At 54.8% G+C, this 19554-nt stretch overlaps 2 protein-coding genes across 8 annotated transcripts in view; one reads left to right on the plus strand and one right to left on the minus strand.

The window, feature by feature from the left end:
* Positions 1-18721, plus strand: FSD1 (fibronectin type III and SPRY domain containing 1). Of its 4 annotated transcripts, none has more exons than XM_009252611.3 (13): positions 1-164; positions 1352-1447; positions 1604-1735; positions 3296-3397; positions 4641-4663; positions 4843-4964; positions 6351-6560; positions 11749-11847; positions 12907-13066; positions 13433-13512; positions 17863-18114; positions 18227-18315; positions 18411-18721. In XM_009252611.3, exons 1-13 carry the CDS (start codon positions 150-152, stop codon positions 18519-18521), a joined length of 1491 nt encoding a protein of 496 aa, XP_009250886.2. In that variant the 5' UTR covers positions 1-149; the 3' UTR covers positions 18522-18721. The 4 variants fall into 4 exon arrangements, with proteins under 4 accessions (XP_009250886.2, XP_054395365.1, XP_054395363.1 ...); XM_054539390.1 differs by having other exon boundaries at positions 17863-18023; XM_054539388.2 differs by having other exon boundaries at positions 7-164; positions 17803-18114.
* STAP2 (signal transducing adaptor family member 2) overlaps positions 18543-19554 on the minus strand; it is a 15024-nt gene continuing 14012 nt past the window's right edge. The window contains exons 12-13 of one of the 4 annotated variants that reach the window (XM_024237062.3): positions 19333-19545; positions 18543-19075 (exon numbers count right to left, since the gene is read on the minus strand). In XM_024237062.3, coding sequence (XP_024092830.2) covers positions 19011-19075; positions 19333-19545 — 278 coding nt within the window. In that variant the 3' untranslated portion in view covers positions 18543-19010. Of the gene's footprint in view, positions 19546-19554 lie in introns of all 4 variants that reach the window. The other 3 variants (XM_024237063.3, XM_054539381.2, XM_054539379.2) reach the window with 3 other exon arrangements.

Below are 19554 nucleotides of genomic sequence, written 5' to 3' on the forward strand. Positions count from 1 at the left end.
GCAATGCGCGCGGTGATGGAGCGCTAACCGGGGGCGCGGCGGCGGCGAGGGCTCGGCGGGCCATTGGCTATCGGCCGCGGCAAAGGCAGCTTGGGGACCCAGCGTGCGCGGGGCCCGCGGGCCGGGCCGGGGTGACCTGGGCTGCAGCCATGGAAGAACAGAGGGTAGGACGGGGTGGGGCAGGGCGGGCCCGCAGGGGCGTCGGGGGCGGGGAAGGGGACCAGGTGTTGCCGCAGCGCCCCCACTCCCTCCCCGCCTCCGCCCCAGCTGCTCTGCGGCCGAGGCCCCACCCCATCGCGACCCCGCCCGGATCTAGCCCCCCTACCCCAGTTTGGGACGCAGCCCTCCCACATCTTGGCTTGGGGCCAGGCACGTGCCTTCTACGCCCCCCCACCCTGCCCAGTATCCCAGTCCCGTCCCTGACCCCCATCCCCCACGCCCTCCCTCCTGGCCGCGGACCAGGCGTCCCGGCCCCCGCCCCACCCCTGGAAGACGCCCCGCCAGCTCCGCAGTGCGGACCCCACCGACCCTGCCCCAGGAAAAAGGAGCAGGTTGGAGCCTGGGTCAGAGCAAGAGGCTCCCGAGCGGGATCCTCCCTCCCAGAATCCCCTGCCCTTCCCCAAGACCTCCCTGCCCCCTCCCCGCTTACCTGGAGCCCCCGCATCCCCGGCTCCCAGGTTCCACCTTTGCCCAGGTAATTTCTTTCTCCTTGCTTATCCTTCTCCCCCAGGTAGGCCCCACCCCTGTTCCGAGGCTAGCCCCTATCCCAGGCTATCCCACCTCCCTGGGGTTTTTCCTTCCACCGAGAACCGTTTCCCCAGGTTAGCCCATTTTCCAGCAGACATCCTTCTCCTCTGGGGTTTTCTGTCCTCAGGCTAGCCCCTCACGCCTCACCTTCAGGATGTAGGTATCGGGTTGTAGCCTTTGTGCTCAAGCATGCCTGGTTCGGGGCCAGGGTCTGTCCCTTCCTGAGAGGTTCTCTGTGAGCCTCAGTTTCCTATCCTGTAATATGGGGTAGCTTAGGGCGCCCAGCTGCTATGGGTGAGTTGTATCAGCCCCGAGCTTTACCTCCTGGCTGGTGCCCAAGCTCAATAGTGTGGCAGCCCCCACATCTCCTCTCTGGATCCTTGGAGGGGAGCGTGGGTCAGGGAGCCTGGCCAGGCTGAGGGGCTCACCTGCCTGCCGTGTGTGTGTGCACATGTGTGTGCATGTGCGTGTGCATGTGCGTGCATTTGTGTACGTATGTTTGTGTGCGCGTGTGTTACATGTGCATACACGTGTGTGTGCCTGTGTGCGCACATGTGTGTGTACGTGTGTGCACCTGTGTGTGTCCACACTTCTGGTGGTGCAGGAGGCCCTGAGGAAAATCATCAAAACACTGGCTGTGAAGAATGAAGAAATTCAGAGCTTTATCTACTCCCTGAAACAGATGCTGCTGAACGTGGAGGTGAAGGCGGTGGGGGAGTCCTGGGGAGGTAGGGGTAGGGGAGGAAGCTGGAGGGTGCAGCCTTAGGAACTGGCCCATTGCTGTTGATGCCTGTGGGAGGTCTCAGGTTCCCCCTCTGAACACGGGCTTTGGCCAATTCTGGCTGTTCCAACCCAGGCGAACTCGGCGAAGGTGCAGGAGGACCTCGAAGCAGAGTTCCAGTCCCTCTTCTCCCTCCTGGAGGAGCTGAAAGAAGGCATGCTTATGAAGATAAAACAGGACCGTGCCAGCCGCACCTACGAGCTGCAGGTGAGGGCTGGGGGCATCTTCCTCTCCCCCCACCCCTCCTACTCAACAGAACGTAGCTGGCCTCGGCATCTTCCTCCAAAAACTGGGTGCTCTCGAGTTTCTGATCTCTCCCTAACCCCTCCATACACCTGTACTCTCTCTTTTTTTGAGACGGAGTCTCGCTCTGTCGCCCAGGCTGGAGTGCAGTGGCAGGATCTCGGCTCACTGCAAACTCTGCCTCCTGGGTTCAAGCGATTCTCCTGGGTTCAAGCGATTCTCCTGCCTCAGCCTCCCAAGTAGCTGGGATTACAGGTACCCGCCATCATGCTGGGCTAATTTTCGTATTTTTAGTAGAGATGGGGTTTCACCGTGTGGGCCAAGCTGACCTCAGGTGATCCTCCTGCCTCAGCTTCCCAAAGCGCTGGGATGACAGGCATGAGCCCCCGCGCCTGGCCCATCGGTGCTCTCTTTGAATCCCCTCTCCATCACGGCATCCCCAAGTCTGGCTCAGATCTTCCCCTCCTGTCTTCACTTAGTGCCTCCGGTTTCTCAGCCCTTCCCACTGGCCCCTCAGATCTGAAGGTATCACCTCCACTCAAACACCACCCATGGCTCCCATGGGCTATCACTCAGACTCCAAGCTGGAGTCACACAGGCTGCATCCAGACCTCCTGGGCAACTTCCTGACATCCCAGATTCCTGTCCCCGGGGGGAATCTGGAGCCCTGGAGCTCGGGTGTGGCCTGGGCATGTGAGTTTTTGGTTTGTTTTGTTTTGAGACAGAGTCTTATTCTGTCATCCAGGCTGGAGTACAGTGGCACAATCATGCCTCACTGCAGCCTCCACCTCCCAGGCTTAAGCAGTTCTCCCATCTCAGCCTCCCAAGTAGCTGGGACCACAGGAAGGTGCCACCATGCCCAGCTAATTTTTGTATTTTTTGGTGGAGACTGGTTTTCATCATGTTGCCTAGACTAGTCTTGAACTCATGGGCTCAAGCAATCCTCCTGCCTTGTCCTCCCAAATTGCTGGGATTACAGGCATGAGCCACTGCACCTGGCTCATGTGAGTTTTTTTTGTTTTGTTTTGTTTCTGAGATGGAGTTTCGCTCTGTCACCCAGGCTGGATCAGTGGCACAATCTCAGCTCACTGCAACCTCCGCCTCCCAGGTTCAAGTGATTCTCCTGCCTCAGCCTCCCGAGTAGCTGGGATTACAGGTGCCCACCACCACACCCAGCTACTTTTTTCTATGTTTAGTGGAGACAGGGTTTCACTGTGTTGGCCAGGCTAGTCTTGAACTCCTGACCTCAGGTCGTCCCGCCTCAGCCTCCCAAAGTGCTGGGATTACAGGCCTGAGCCACCACACCCAGCCTTATGTGTTTTTAGGGAAGGGATTCCCCAGGGATTCTGTTCTGCTCCCGGAGCCCAGCCCCATTTGGTGGGGCGCTCGAGGCTCCAATCTCCATCTCTCACCGGGAGTTCGAGAAGGGCATGGTACCCTGGATTCTGAATGGGGTGGGGAGCCCTCGGGGGGCCTGAGGCAGTAGGGTGAGTTGTCCCCTCCTTTGGTGCCTGGTATCCACAGAACCAGCTGGCTGCCTGCACGCGGGCCCTAGAGAGCTCCGAGGAGCTTCTGGAGACAGCCAACCAGACTCTGCAGGCCATGGACAGCGAGGACTTTCCTCAGGTGGGTGCCTCTGATGCTGCCAGGTAAAGAACAGTGTGCCCAGTCACGTTTGCATTTCAGGTGAACAAGCACATTTTTAGTGTAAATATAGCCCACCCATGCGATAGTTAGCAAAAGCACATACTGATACCAAGAAAGTGTCCAGGCCGGGCGCAGTGGCTACGCCTGTAATCCCAGCACTTTGGGAGGCTGAGGCAGTGGATCACCTGAGGTCAGGAGTTCAAGACTAGCCTGGCCAACACGGTGAAACCCCATCTCTACTAAAAATACAAAAATTAGCTGGATGTGGTGGTGGGTGCCTGTAATCCCAGCTACTTGGGAGGCTGAGGCGGGAGAATCGCTTGAACCTGGGAGGCAGAGGTTGCCGTGAGCTGAGATTGTGTCACTGCACTCCAGACTGGGCAACAGAGTGAGACTTCATCTCGAAAACAAAGAAAAAAGAAAAGAAAAGAAAGCATTCAGGCTGGGTGCAGTGGCTCATGCCTATAATACCAGCAGTTTGGGAGGCCAAGGCAGGAGGATTGCTTGAGGCCAGGAGTTTCAGACCAACATGGGCAACATAGTGAAACCCCATCTCTGCAAAAAATAAAATAATTGGCCAGGCGCAGGGGCTCATGCCTGTAATCCCAGCAGTTTGGGAGGCTGAGGCGGGCCGATCATGAGGTCAGATCGAGACAAGCCTGGCTAACACAGTGAACCCTATCTCTACTAAAAATACAAAAAATTGGCTGGGTGTGGTGGCGGGCGCCTGTAGTCCTAGCTACTTGGGAGGCTGAGGCAGGAGAATGGCGTGAACCCGGGAGGCGGAGCTTGCAGTGAGCTGAGATCGTGCCACTGCCCTCCAGCCTGAGTGACAAAGCAAGACTCCATCTCAAAAAAAAAAAAAACCACAAAAAAAAGAAACAAATCTTTGGGCCGGGCACGGTGGCTCATGCCTGTAATCTCAGCACTTTGGGAGGCCGAGGTGGGCGGATCACCTGAGGTCAAGAGTTTGAGACCAGCCTGGCCAACATGGCGAAACCCCATCTCTCTAAAAATACAAAAAATTGGCCGGGTGTGGTGGTGGGTGCCTGTAATCCCAGCTACTCAGGAGGCTGAGGCAGGAGAATTGCTTGAACCCGGGAGGTGGAGGTTGCAGTGAGCCGAGATCACTCCATTGCAATCCAGCCTGGGCAACAGAGCGAGACTCCGTCTCAAAAACAAAAAAAGAAATCTTTGAATGTTGTTCTGTTCCTCTCTCTAGGCTGCCAAGCAAATCAAAGATGGGTAAGACGCTGGGGTCTGGCCCCCACCCCAGTTCCCTGCCCCTGTTGTGAACACAGGGGCCGCCTGGTGAGGGTGTCTCAGCTCAGAGCCCTGGACGGGAGCCCTGGGGAGGGGCCCCCTCGCACCACGGATGACTAGGCCTGGTCCCCCGCGCAACGCCTGCCACCTCCTTCCCGCAGAGTGACCATGGCCCCTGCCTTCCGGCTGTCATTGAAAGCGAAGGTCAGTGACAACATGAGTCACCTCATGGTGGACTTCGCACAAGAGCGGCAGATGCTGCAGGCACTCAAGTTCCTGCCTGGTGAGAGGGGCACGCGCTGGAGGGCCAGGACTTCCAGGGAATGACCTGGGAGGCTAGGAGGCCCTGAAACAGGACCTGGAGTAAGGTGGACGGCCCGGTGTCTGAATTCCGCCGGGGGGGAGGTGGAGCTCTGAGAATTCCACGCCCTGTGGGGGGTGGAGTCCTCATGGAGCCCCGCCCCTGGGTGGAGCCATGGGAAGACCCCCCCACCTACTGTGTAGTGACATCCTGGGAAAACTGTCCCCAGGGATGGAGCTGTGAGAATACCATGTCCTGTGGGGGTGGTTGAGTCCTCATGAAGCCCCGCCCTGGGGTGGAGCTATGAGAAGGCCAAACTCACCAGGTGGGAAAATCCTGTCCCCAGGGGTGGAGCCCTGAGAATAGCACGTCCTGTGGGGGTGGGGTATTCATCAAGTCCCGCCCATGGGTGGAGCCATCAGAAAGCTCCACCCACCAGGGGGTGAGGTCCTGGGAAAACTCTGTCCCCAGGAGTGGAGCCCTAAGAATACCACACCTTGTTGGGGGTTGGAGGGGGGCCGGTGGGGTCCTCATGAAGCCCCGCCCTGGGTGGAGCCATCAGAAAGCCCCACCCATCAGGGGATGAGGTCCTGGGAAAACTCTGCCCCCAGGGGTGGAGCCCTGAGAATACCATGCCCTTGAGGGAGTAGAGTCCTCCTGAGACCTCCTCCCTGGATAGAGCCATGAGAAGGGCCCGCCCACCACACTGTAGCTCTTGGGAAAACCCTGTTTCCAGGGATGGAGCCCTGAGAAGGCCACGCCCCCCAGGAGAAATGGAGTGAGAACCCAGCCTGTCTATGATGCAGCCCCAAAGAAAGCCACATCCTCATTGGCAGAGATTTTGGAATAATTCTGCCTGTAAATGATGGAATCCCAAGAAAGCTCAGCCCTCCCCCAGCCCGCTGATGGAACCTTAGAGTCTCCATGGCCGGGCGCGGTGGCTCACACCTGGAATCCCAGCACTTCGGGAGGCCCAGGCGGGTGGATCACTTGAGGTCAGGAGTTCAAGACCAGCCTGGCCAACATGGAGAAACCCTGTTTCTACTAAAAATACAAAAAATTAGCCGGCCATGGTGGCTCACGACTGTAATCCCAGCTATTCAGGAGGCTGCAGCAGGAGAATCGCTTGAACCAGGGAGTCGGAGGTTGCAGTGAGCCAAGATCATGCCACTGCACTCCAGCCTGGGTGACAAGAGCAAGACTCTGTCTCTAAAAAAAAAAAAAGTCTACACCCTGCCAAACATGGAACCCCTTTGTGGCCACGCCCCCAAAATTGTCCAACATGTGGTTGGGCGGCCCTGCAGCAAGCCCCTTGCCCCCTGAACCAGGCACAGAATCCTGACCCCCTCTCCCTTCCGTCTTGGTCAGTGCCCAGCGCACCCGTGATCGACCTGGCTGAGTCCCTGGTGGCAGATAACTGTGTGACCCTGGTGTGGCGCATGCCGGACGAGGACAGCAAGATTGACCACTACGTGCTGGAGTACCGGCGGACCAACTTCGAGGGCCCACCCCGCCTCAAGGAGGACCAGCCCTGGATGGTCATCGAGGGCATCCGGCAGACAGAGTACACCCTGACAGGTAAGGGCAGTGTGTGCCAGCTCCGCCCAGCTGTGAACAGCCACCTCTTCCAGCCTCCCGTCTCGCCATCAGTCATTGGGGGCCTTGGAGACCATCCCCAAAGCTCATGGGGTCTGGAAGCAGCCTGGGGAGGCGGATCAGAAATATGAGACAGTGGCCAGGCGCGGTGGCTCATGCCTGTAATCTTAGCACTTTGAGAGGCTGAAGCGGGTGGATCGCCTGAGGTCAGGAGTTCGAGACCAGCCTGGCCAACATGGTGAAACCCTGTCTCTAGTAAAAATACAAAAAAATTAGCCGAGCATGGTATTGGGCACCTGTAATCCCAGCTACTCGGGAGGCTGAGGCGGGAGAATCGCTTGAACCCGGAAGGTGGAGGTGGCACTGAGCTGAGATCGCGCTATTGCACTCCAGCCTGGGCAACAAAAGCGAAACTCATCTCAAAAAAAAATTAATAATAATAATGAATATAGGCCGGGCGCAGTGGCTCACGCCTGTAATCCCAGCACTTTGGGAGGCCAAGGCAGGCCGATCACGAGGTCAGGAGATTGAGACCATCCTGGCTAACACGGTGAAATACTGTATCTACTAAAAAAATACAAAAAATTAGCCGGGCGTGGCGGCGTGCACCTATAGTCCCACCTACTCAGGAGGCTGAGGCAGGAGAATGGCGTGAACTTGGGAGGTGGAGCTTGCAGTGAGCCTAGATGGCGCCACTGCACTCCAGCCTGGGCGACAGAGCAAGACTCCGTCTCAAAAAATAAATAAATAAATAATAATAATAATAATAATGAATATATTTTTCTAGACATGGGATCCTGCCATTTCCCTAGGCTGGTCTCCAACCCCTGGCCTCAAGCAATCCTGCCTCAGCCTCCCAAATAGCTGGGTATCAAGCAATCCCGCCTCAGCCTCCCAAATAGCTGGGTACTGTCCTCGGAGCAGGGAACAAAGCAGACAATAATCTTTTCCCTCCTAGAGCTGGCGTTCTGGATTCACCCTCCAAGTATTTGGGGTCCTCCTTGGCAGTTACAAGAAATTGAAAGCTGTCCAGGCATGGTGGCTCAAGCCTGTGATACAGCACTTTGGGAGGCTGAGGCAAGAGGATTGCTTGAGGCCAGGAGCTGGAGACCAGCTTGGGTAACAAAGCAAGAGCCCATCTATAAAAAAAAAAAAATTTAAAGTTACCTGAGCATGGTGGTCCCAGCTACCAAGGGAGGTTAAGGTGGGAGGATTGTTTGAGCCCAAGAATTGGAGGCTGCAGTGAGCCATGACTGCACCACCGCACTCCAGCCTGAGCAACAGGGCGAGACCCTGTCTCTACAAAACAAAAAGAGAGAAATAAAGAAAAAAAAAAAAAAAAAAAACCCGAGGAATCCACCCAGCTGGTGGAGGTAGGGTCTGAAGGGGGAAAGCCTCATGAGATTAAAAAGCCATCCTGGGCCAGGAGCGGTGGCTCATGCCTGTTCTCCCAGCACTTTGGGAGGCTTAGGCAGGTGGATCATGAGGTCACGAGATTGAGACCAGCCTGACGAACATGATGAAAACCTGTCTCTACTAAAAATACAAAAATTAGCTGGGCATGGTGGCGGGTGCCTGTAATCCCAGCTACTCGGGAGGCTGAGGCAGGATAATTGCTTGAACCCAGGAAGCAGAGGTTGCAGTGAGCCGAGATTGCGCCACTGCACTCCAGCCTGCTTACAGAGCGAGACTCCGTCTCAAAAAAAAAAAAAAAAAAAAAAAAAAAAAGCCATCCTGGCCAGGCATGGTGGCTCATGCTGTAATACCAGCACTTTGGGAGGCTGAGGTGGGTGGATCACTTGAGGTCAGGAGTTCGAGACCAGCCTGGCCAGCATGGTAAAACCCCGTCTCTACTAAAAATGCAAAAAAATTAGCGGGGCATGGTGGCAGATGCCTGTAGTCCCAGCTACTTGGGAGGTTCAGGAGTGAGAATCACTTGAACCTGGGAGGTGGAGGCTGCAGTGAGCAGAGATCGCGCCACTGCACTCCAGCTTTGGCAACAGAGGGAGACTCCGTCTCAAAAAAAAAAAAAAGCAAAAAAAAAAAGCCATCCTGATCCAGGGGAAACCCTGAGGGGCGGGGAGAGGCTGGCTGACGGGTTTAACTATCACCATTCACTAGCTGCTTTTGGGCTGTAATCAGCCGGCTAGTTATCTGTAATTAGCATACATGGTTAATCATGAGCACGCTAATTGCAGAGGGAAAAGTCATCAGCCGCAGGAGCTGCAAACAGCTATTGGCTTATCCTTTGCTTGAGAATCAAAATAAATACACCCCTTTTATTTGTTGTAAATAGGATTCCTCAAATCCCTCCTCCAAGCCCCCCCGCCTTTTGGTTTTGTTTTCTTGTAACTTTGTATTTTGAAATAATTATAGATCCACAGGAAGTTGCCAAAACAACTAAAACAAAAAGTACAGTGAGGACCCATGTAGTCAGCATAATACCCGGGAAATGGACACGGGTGCAGTGGACTCACATTCTACCTTTTTTTTTTTTTTTCGAGAAGGAGTCTCGCATTGTCACCCAGGCTGGAGTGCAGTGGCCTGATCTCGGCTCACTGCAACCTCCGCCTCCCGGGTTCAAGCAATTCTCCTGTCTCAGCCTCCCTAGTAACTGGGATTACAGGCGCCCACCATCATGCCTGGCTAATTTTTGTATTTTTAGTAGAGATGGGGTTTCTCCATGTTGACCAGGCTGGTCTCTAACTCCTAACCTCTGGTGATCCACCGGCCTCGGCCTCCCAAAGTGCTGGGATGACAGGCGTGAGCCACTGTGCCTGGCCACATTTTATCAGTTTTACACATGCTTATTCGGGTGTGCATATATAACTCCACACAGTTTTCTCCCATGTGTAAATTCATGTCACCACCAACACCACAGTCAAAGTATAGATCTGTTCTGTCACTACAAGGCTTCCAGGTGCTACACTGTATACCCATGGCTTCCTGCCTTTGACAAACTTCCGAGTGAGTGAATTCCCCAGGGCGGAAAGTTGGATTCATGGAAAGCTGTGCAGGAGTGAGGATACTGATGAAAGCAGCTGCCTATGTGGTCGTTTGCAATCCATCTCCTGTTTTGTTGATTGCTTGGAAAGACAGGAGGGTTTGGGTTATTTTATTTTCTTCTTTCTTTCCCTTTCTGTTTTTTCTTTTTCTTTCTTTTTTGAGACAATCTCACTCTGTCACCCAGGCTGGAGTACAGTGGCTTGATCTCGGCTCACTGCAACCTCTGCCTCCCAGGTTCAAGCGATTCTCCTGCCTCAGCCTCCCAAGTAGCTTGGACTACAGGCACTATAGTCATGTGCCCCAATGCCTGGTAAATTTTTTTTTTTTTTTTTGAGACGGAGTCTCACTTTGTTGCCCAGGTTGGAGTGCAGTGGTGCTATCTGGGCTCACTGCAAGCTCTGCCTCCCGGGTTCACGCCATTCTCCTGCCTCAGCCTCCCGAGTAGCTGGGACTACAGGCGCCCACCACCACGCCTGGCTAATTTTTTGTATTTTTAGTAGAGACGGATTTTCACTGTGTTAGCCAGGATGGTCTCGATCTCCTGACCTTGTCGTCCGCCTCCCTTGGCCTCCCAAAGTGCTGGGATTACAGGCGTGAGCCACCATGCCCGGCCTTTTTTTTTTTGAGTTGCAGTCTCGCTCTGTCACCCAGGCTGGAGTGCAATGGTGCGATCTTTGGCTCACTGCAACCTCTGCCTCCTGGGTTCAAGCAATTCTCTTGCCCCAGCCTTCCGAGTAGCTGGGATTACAGGCCCCTGCCACCACACCTGCCTAATTTTTGTGTTTTTAGTAGAGACAGGGTTTCACCTTATTGGCCAGGCTGGTCTCTTGGCCAGGCTGGTGTCAAACTCCTGACCTCAGGTGATCTGCCCGCCTTGGCCTCCCAAAGTGCTGGGATTATAGGCGTGAGCCACCGCGCCTAGCCAGTTTTTTGTATTTTTTAGTAGAGACGGAGTTTCACCATGCTGGCCAGGCTGGTCTCAAACTCCTGACCTTATGGGTTCCTCCTGCCTCCACCTCCCAGATGTGCTGGGATTACAGGCGTGAGCCACTGCTCTCGGCCTTTTTTTTTTTGAAAGACAGTTTCTTGCTATGTAGCACAGGCTGGAGTGCAGTGATGCAATCATAGCTCACTGCAGCTTCAACCTCTTGGGCTCACATGCTCCTCCTCCCTTAGCCTCCTGAGTAACTGGGACTACAGGTGTGCACCACCACACCCAGCTAATTTTTTTGGAGGGGGGGCGGAGTTTCACTCTGTCACCCAGGCTAGAGTGCAGTGGCGCGATCTTGGCTCACTGCAACCTCCGCCTCCCGGGTTCAAGCGATTCTCCTTCCGCAGCCTCCTGAGTAGCTGGGATTACAGGCGCCACCCCCCACCCCGCCAATTTTTATATTTTTAGTAGAGATGGGGTTTCATCATGTTGGCTAGGCTGGTCTTGAATGCCTGACCTCACTTCGGCCTCCCAAAGTGCTGACATTACAGGCGTGAGCCACCGCACCCAGACTAATTTTTTATTTTTTATTATTTATTTATTTGAGACAGAATCTCAAATAAATGTGTCGCCCAGACTGGAGTGCAGTCGTGCAGTACAAATCTCTGAAACAATCACTGTGACAGGGTCTTAAAGCATCCTGATTGGTCTATGTGGGTTGGAGGCGGAGTCAAGTAATCCATAGCCTCTCAGGGAGAGGAAGGCAAGGAATGGTCTCAGGGATAAGATGTTTGTTTATTTTTTATTTTTTATTTTTTTTGAGATGGAGTTTCGTTCCTGTTGCCCGGGCTGGAGTGCAATGGCGTGATCATGGCTCACTGCAACCTCCACCTCCCGGGTTCAAGCGATTCTCCTGCCTCAGCCTCCTGAGTAGCAGGGATTACAGACACGCGCCACCACGCCTGGCTAATTTTTTGCATTTTTAGTAGAGACGGGGTTTCTCCATGTTGGTCAGGCTGGTCTCGAACTCCCGACCTCAGTTGATCTGTGAGCCTTGGCCTCCCAAAGTGCTGGGATTACAGGTGTGAGCCAGTGCGCCCGGCCGGATAAGATGTTTATAAGGTGGTTCTTAGAATGGCGTTGGGAATCACTGTGGGACATGATAGCTTTAACCCATGACTCAGAGTCTCAGGGAATAATACACAGTGTTGAAATGCCTCTCTTGCCTCCCAGGTCTCAAGTTTGACATGAAATACATGAACTTCCGTGTGAAGGCCTGTAACAAGGCAGTTGCAGGAGAGTTCTCTGAGCCGGTGACTCTGGAGACACCAGGTGACTGGATTCCACCCTTGTCCTACCCCTAAATCCATGGTCCCTTCCTCCCACGGCCGCCAGAGACCATGAGAATCCTCGAAGCAGGGTTGCCCTGGCTGCCAGGAAGCTCAAAGCTCCGTCCACAGTTGGCTTCCTTAGCCTGAGTGTGTGCTATAACCCTGTTTTTGTCCTTTGCTTCTGAGGTTTACCCAGTATATCTCAATGGTTTTTATATACAGCCACACACACTCTTTGCCAAAAAATAGATAAGTCTTCTATAGAGCTGGGGATGAGATTTGAGTAGTGAAGACGGATTCCAGAGCCTTTCACAGTGACACCTTCGCATGCCCTGCTAGGAAGTCCCTCTGAAATCTAGCCTAACTCCCTTGTGCTGTAGCCCAGCCCCTTTTTTGGGATTAGTCCTCCATGGAAGCACAGGGTAGTGCAATTGGCTTGAAAATGCCTCCAGAGGCTGGGCGCGGTGGCTCACGCCTGTGATCCCAGCACTCTGGGAGGCTGAGGCGGGCGGATCACGAGGTCAGGAGTTCGAAACCAGCCTGGCCAATATGGTGAAACCCCGTCTCTACTGAAAATACAAAAATTAGCTGGGAGTGGTAGCGTGCGCCTGTAGTCCCAGCTACTTGGGAGGCTGAGGCAGGAGAATCACTTGAACCCAGGAGGCGGAGGTTGCAGTGAGCCGAGATTGTGCCACAGCACTCCAGCCAGGGTGACAGAGTGAGACTCCATCTCAAAACAAAAAAAAAAGAAAATGCCTCCAGACCTGAGAGGGAGACTTTTAGGCAACAACCCTCGGCCTTTGTGCCTCTGGCTCCATGTTCTGTCCCCTCTACCCTTTGTCATCTTGTCTATCCTGTTGTCTTTCTGCTTGTCCGTCTCTGTATCTGTCTCTCTCTGAGCCTTTGTCAGTCTCTTATCTCTGTCTTGGACTCTTGTCTCCTTGGCTCTTTGATTCTCTGTCCCTATCTTGGTCTGTCTTGGTCACTCTGTCTCTCTGTCTCTCTCTGTGTCTCTCCGGGTTTCCCCATCTCTGTGACTCCCACGTCTGCCCGGCCCCAGCGTTCATGTTCCGCCTGGATGCGTCCACATCCCACCAGAACCTGCGGGTGGATGATCTCTCCGTGGAGTGGGACGCTATGGGCGGGAAGGTGCAGGATATCAAGGCTCGCGAGAAAGATGGCAAGGGGCGGACGGCATCTCCCATCAACTCCCCGGCCAGGTAGCCTGCCCCCTCCCCTCCCTAAGTCTCTGGTGGAGGAGATCAATCTGGACATGGACACAGAGCCCAGTGTGGTCAGAGTTGGGGTGGAGAGGGGACCTGGGGCTGGTGGAACCCAGAGAGGGAATGAGGGGAGAGGAGGTTTTGAGTGGGGTTTTGATGGTTAAATAGGAGTTTCCCAGATGACGGAGGGCACAGGCATGTTCTGACATAAACATGAGGTGCTCGATATATAGATAGAGCCAAATACTGCCAGAGATTGACCCAACATCCACAGTGGCTGGGGTGGACTAGGGTAGCCTTACCATGGGAGAGATAAGTGTTGAACTGAGCCTCCTGAGCCTGCCCACTCCCTGCCCACCACAGAGGTACTCCATCTCCCAAGAGGATGCCCTCAGGTCGTGGGGGACGGGACCGCTTCACCGCTGAGTCCTACACAGTTCTGGGTAAGGAAGGGGAGAAGGAAGGGGAGAGGGGAGTTTTGGGCAGGGGCATAATGGTGGGGGTTGAGGGAGAACCTTTGCCTTTGGCTGCAAAAACAGGCAGCCATCAGCAAAGCTGCTCCCGGAATAACAGGTTGTTCTGGCACTGCCCAAATGGAAATACTTCAGGATAAGGGATTGCTGGGGAAAGCCAGAATTTATGGAGTGAAGGAAAGAGACTCTGGACCAGACAGTGCCTGGGCAGGAGCTCGGGGGCAGTTTTCTGGACTCCATGGAGTATCTGGCACTTGGGGAGTAGCTGGGATTTAGGGAGTAGCTGGGATTTGAGGAGTAGCTGGAAAGAATGGTTGCCTATAGAGCAGCTGGGTTTGTGGGGGAGCTGAAGCCAGGCAGAAGTTTTGGGGGATCACCTGAGGGTATGTGGAGGAGCCAGAGAAAACAGTCTGAAGAGAATTCAGTAGCATAGGAATGATTGGATCCCGTGAAGAAGAAGCTGGAGTTAGTGGACAACGGGCAAGGGAGGAACTGGAGTTTAGGGGAATTGCTACTGTTCAGAATAGAGCTGGAGAAGGAGGCTAAAGTATGAGGAAGTCATTGTGGTCAGGAATATCTAGGGAGAAGGAAGTTAGGGAGTAGCTGGGGTCATGAGGATAAGCTAGGGCCTGAAGCTGGAGTTAGTGGACAACGGGCAAGGGAGGAACTGGAGTTTAGGGGAATTGCTACTGTTCAGAATAGAGCTGGAGAAGGAGGCTAAAGTATGAGGAAGTCATTGTGGTCAGGAATATCTAGGGAGAAGGAAGTTAGGGAGTAGCTGGGGTCATGAGGATAAGCTAGGGCCTAAGGGGAAGTTATGGTTCTATGGGGATCTAAATTTTCTTGGGAGCACCTGGGATTGGTGAGAGTTTTAGGGAGAAGCAGAAGATATAGAGAGTTGTCATTGGAGTTGCTGAGATTTGAGAGAGAGAGAGAGAGAGAGAGAGATCATCCTTGGGAAAGGGCCTGGACAATTTGTGGTTTGGGGAGTAGCTGAGATCAGGAAGGAGCAGACCTGGAGAAGACATGTGTATAGAGGTTCATCTTGTATCTGGAGAGGAGCTGAGATGTGATAACAAAGATCAGTTGTGATCTGGGAGGGGCAAGAGTATGAGGAGAAGCTGAAGCTCATGGAATAGCTGCATTGGGCGAAGAAGTAGCTGAGATGGCAAGAACTTGGATCTGGGGCCTGGGGAGGATCTCAACTCTGGAGAGAATCTGGATTGTGTACAGAGCTGAATCCAAGGGGTATCCCAATTCAGAGGGTTCCCGGAGAGTGTGATGGAGGCTTGAGGAACACCTGGATTCCCGGAGGAGCTGAGGCCTGGAGCATATCTGGCTTAGGGAATGCCTTGGGGGACCTTCTGGCCTCAGCAGTAGCTGAGGCCTGGGAGAACCTGCCTTCCACGCAGAGTTGGGGTCTGGATAGAATCTGGATTCAGAGAGCAAGAGGAGGGAGTCTTGAGTCCTGGGGAGTATCTGGATTCTCTCACAGCCAGGAGCTAGAGGGAGCTTCTAGATTCTGCCAGAGCCGAGAACTAGGGGGAGCATCTGGACCCTGCCAGAGCTGGGAACTAGGGGGAGCATCTGGACTCGAGGAGGACTTGAGGCCTGTGGGAACACTATGAGTCTTCCAGGAACAAGGGTTTGAGGATGATCTAGTTTCTGGGAAGCACTGAGGGGTATTTGGACATGGGGGGGAACTGGAGGAAGTTTCTATGGCTTGGAGGAGTCTGGAAGGAGTAGCTTGGGCTTGTAGAGAATCTGAAAGGAGTAACTGAGGCTTGGGGAGTATCTGGGCTTAATAAATTTCTGGAGGAAGTTGATAAAGCTTAGAAGTATCTGGGGGGAATACCCGGGAATCAAGGAATATCTGGAGGGAATAGCTGGGACTTGAGGAGCATTTGGAGGGAATAGCTGCAGCCTGAGGAGTATCTGGGGGGAATAGCTGGGACTGAGGAGTATCTGGGGGAAACAGCTGGCACTGAGGAATATCTGGGGAAACAGCTGGGACTGAGGAGTATCTGGGGAGAATAGCTGGGACTGAGGAGTATCTGGGGGAAACAGCTGGGACTGAGGAGTATCTGGAGGGAAATAGCTGGGACTGAGGAGTATCTGGAGGGGAATAGCTGGGACTGAGGAGTATCCGGGGAAATAGCTGGGACCGAGGAGTATCTGGAGGGGAAACAGCTGGGACTGAGGAGTATCTGGGGGAAACAGCTGGGACTGAGGAGTATCTGGAGGGAAACATCTGGGACTGAGGATTATCTGGGGAAACAGCTGGGACTGAGGAGTATCTGGAGGGAAATAGCTGGGACTGAGGAGTATCTGGGGGAAACAGCTGGGACTGAGGAGTATCTGGGGGAAACAGCTGGGACTGAGGAGTATCTGGGGGAAACAGCTGGGACTGAGGAGTATCTGGAGGGAAACAACTGGGACTGAGGATTATCTGGGGAAACAGCTGGGACTGAGGAGTATCTGGAGGGGAATAGCTGGGACTGAGGAGTATCCGGGGAAATAGCTGGGACTAAGGAGTATCTAGGGGAAATAGCTGAGACTGAGGAGTATCTGGAGCGGAATAGCTGGGACTGAGGAGTATCTGGGGGGAATAGCTGGGACTGAGGAGTATCCGGGGGGTGGAGAATAGCTGGGACTGAGGAGTATCCGGAGGGGAAATAGCTGGGACTGAGGAGTATCTGGAGGGGAATAGCTGGGACTGAGGAGTATCTGGAGGGGAATAGCTGGGACTGAGGAGTATCTGGAGGGGAATAGCTGGGACTGAGGAGTATCTGGGGGCAATAGCTGGGACTGAGGAGTATCTGGGGGAATAGCTGGGACTGAGAGTATTTGGGGGGAATAGCTGGGACTGAGGAGTATCGGAAATAGCTGGGACTGAGGAGTATCTGGGGAAAATAGCTGGGACTGAGGAGTATCTGGGGAAAATAGCTGGGACTGAGGAGTATCTGGGGGAATAGCTGGGACTGAGAAGTATCTGGGGGGAATAGCTGGGACTGAGGAGTATCTGGGGAAAACAGCTGGGACTGAGAAGTATCTGGGGGGAATAGCTGGGACTGAGGAATATCTGGTGGAAATAGCTGGGACTGAGAAGTATCTGGGGAGAATAGCTGGATCCCTGAGGAGTATCTGGGAGGAATAGCTCAAGCCAGAGAAGTATTTGGAGGGAATAGCAGAGACTGAGGCATATCTGAAGGGAATCGCTGGGGCCCAAGGAGTATCTGGAGGGAATAGCTGGGACCCAAGTATTTGGAGGGAATAACTGGAGTCCAAGGAGTATCTGGGGGGAATAGCTTGGATCCCAAGGAGTATCTGGGGGGAATAGCTGGGGCCCAAGGAGTATCTGGGGGGAATAGCTGGGACCCTGAGGAGTATCTGGGAGGAATAGCTTGGATCCCAAGGAGTATCTGGGGGGAATAGCTGGGTCCCCAAGGAGTATCTGGTGGGAATAGCTGGGTCCTCAAGGATTATCTGGGGGGAATAGCTGCGATCCTGAGGAATATCTGGGAGGAATAGTTGGGTCCCCAAGAAGTATCTGGGGGGGATAGCTGGGATCCTGAGGAGTATCTGGGAGGAATAGCTTGGACCCCAAGGAGTATCTGGGAGAATTAGCTGGGGCCCAAGGAGTATCTGAGAGGAACAGCTGGGTCCTCAAGGATTATCTGGGGGGAATAGCTGGGATCTCGAGGAGTATCTGGGAGGAATAGCTGGAGCCCAAGGAGTATCTGGAGGAATAGTAGGAACTGAGGAGTATCTGGAAGGAATAGCAGGAACCGAGGAGTATCTGAAGGGAATAGCTGGGCTCAAGGAGTATTTGGGGGAACTAGCTGGGACTCTCAGGAATATCTGGGGGTAATACCTGGGATCCCAAGGAGTATCTGGGGGGAATAACTGGGGCCTGAGGATATCTGGAGGGAATAGCAGGGACAGTGGAGTATCTGAAGGGAATAGCTGGGGCCCGAGGAGTATCTGGAGGGAATAGCTGGGGCCCAAGGAGTGTCTGGAGGGAATAGCTGCGGCCCAAGGAGTATCTGGAGGGAATAGCTGGGGCCCAAGGAGTATCTGGAGGGAATAGCTGGGAACTTGAGGCCTATCTGAAGGGAATAGCTGGGGTTCAAGGGGTATCTGGGGGGAATAGCTGGGAACCCGAGGAGTATCTGGGGGGTACAGCTAGGAACCTGGGGAGTATCTGGAGGGAGCAGCTGTGGTGTAAGGAGCACCTTGGGGGCTGGCCCTTTGTGGAAGGGCGTCTGTGGCCCAGTTCTATCCAGTTGCCTTGCCTACCCCACCTGCCGTGGGCCACAGGGGACACGCTGATCGACGGCGGGGAGCATTACTGGGAGGTGCGCTACGAGCCGGACAGCAAGGCGTTCGGCGTGGGCGTGGCCTACCGCAGCCTGGGCCGCTTCGAGCAACTGGGCAAGACGGCCGCCTCCTGGTGCCTGCACGTCAACAATTGGCTGCAGGTCAGCTTCACGGCCAAGCACGCCAACAAGGTCAAGGTGCTGGACGCCCCCGTGCCCGACTGCCTGGGTGTGCACTGTGACTTCCACCAAGGTGACCCCAAGCCCCAGCTGCCGTCTCTGGCTGCCCCTGCCTGAGTCCCCTCCGTCTGCCCCCATCCCACTTCTGACCGGTCCCACTGTCACTCTCCACCCCCCCACCCCAGGCCTCCTGTCCTTCTACAATGCCCGCACCAAACAAGTGCTGCACACTTTCAAGACCAGGTTCACACAGCCGCTGCTGCCTGCTTTCACGGTGAGCTGCCCTCCGCGGCCCGGGGGAGGAAAGGGTGGTGCTGGGCGCTGGGGTTCGAAGCTGAGCCCCTCCCGCCTCCCCCCGCTGTCCCTCAGGTATGGTGTGGCAGCTTCCAGGTGACGACAGGCCTGCAGGTCCCCAGTGCTGTGCGCTGCCTGCAAAAGCGAGGCAGTGCTACCAGCAGCTCCAACACCAGCCTCACCTAGGCCCCCAGGCACCCACCCAGCTGGGGTGTTTTTGGGGGAGCTGCCGCCAGGCCCAGGCTGCTGGAGCCAGGCACCTTCCTCTGTCACTTGCTGCTTGGAGCCTGAACTCCAGATGGGGGGGTCACCAAGAGGGAGTGGGCACCCTGGCGGGCCCTCTCCCCACCTCACCTCTTAATAAAGGTCAGACACTGGCCAGGCCAGGCCGCGGTGCTGGTTCTTTGGGCCTGGGTGTGGCACTGGGACGTCAGCCTTCCCAGCTGTAAAATGGGCTTTTCTCCCAGGATATGGTGGTAGATTTCACTGAGCTGAGGGTCACTGGGAGTAAATGGGGCCATCCGTAGGCAGACATCTGACGGACCCCTCGTCCCCTAATCCCCCAAGCCAAGCCAGACACATGGGTCCTGGGGTCAGAGTTTTAATCCTGGGAAAAAGAATCTGACCGCTGGGCCATGCCCTGGGACTGGCCCACTGGTCCCTGGTGTGTCCGAATCAGTGCTCCAGTGCCCGCCTCTTCTCCAGCTTCTTCTGTAGCTCTGCCGTCATGTCTGCCAGCCCTGGGGGTTCAGGACCGGGAGCTGCGGCTGGCTCAGGGATCCCCAGTCCATGCCCAGCACCCTGACAGCCACCCAGGACCAGCTACAGATTTGCAGGGCCCCATGTGACATGATAGTGTGCTCGAAGGCATTAAGAATTTGAAGACAGAGACAGCAGAACCTTGAAAGGCAGGGTGCTTCGGAGTGTGGGGCCTTGTGTGACTGCACGGTCACACACCTGGGAAGCCCACCCCGCACTGACCCCGCAGACCCCTTACCGGCTGTGGGGAAGAGAGGCTGGGCTGAACTGACTGGCAGCTTCCTGGCCAAGCCACCATTAAAGACTTTGGGCTCTGGAAGAGAAGACAGATGAGGCCAGGTGTGGTGGCTTACGCCGGTAATCCCAGCATTTTGGGAGGCTGAGGTGGGTGGATCACTTGAGGTCAGGAGTTCGAGACCAGCCTGGGCAACATGGTGAAACCCCTTCTCTACTAAAAATA

This window comes from Pongo abelii, chromosome 20 (assembly GCF_028885655.2).
Source record: "Pongo abelii isolate AG06213 chromosome 20, NHGRI_mPonAbe1-v2.0_pri, whole genome shotgun sequence".
Classification (NCBI taxonomy): domain Eukaryota; kingdom Metazoa; phylum Chordata; class Mammalia; order Primates; family Hominidae; genus Pongo; species Pongo abelii.

Coding starts and splice junctions, on each gene's coding strand:
- FSD1 (XM_054539388.2), top strand. Junction 13,513..17,802: donor TGAGTCCTACACAGTTCTGG/GTAAGGAAGGGG, acceptor CCTTTGTGGAAG/GGCGTCTGTGGCCCAGTTCT. Junction 18,316..18,410: donor CGCTGCTGCCTGCTTTCACG/GTGAGCTGCCCT, acceptor GCTGTCCCTCAG/GTATGGTGTGGCAGCTTCCA.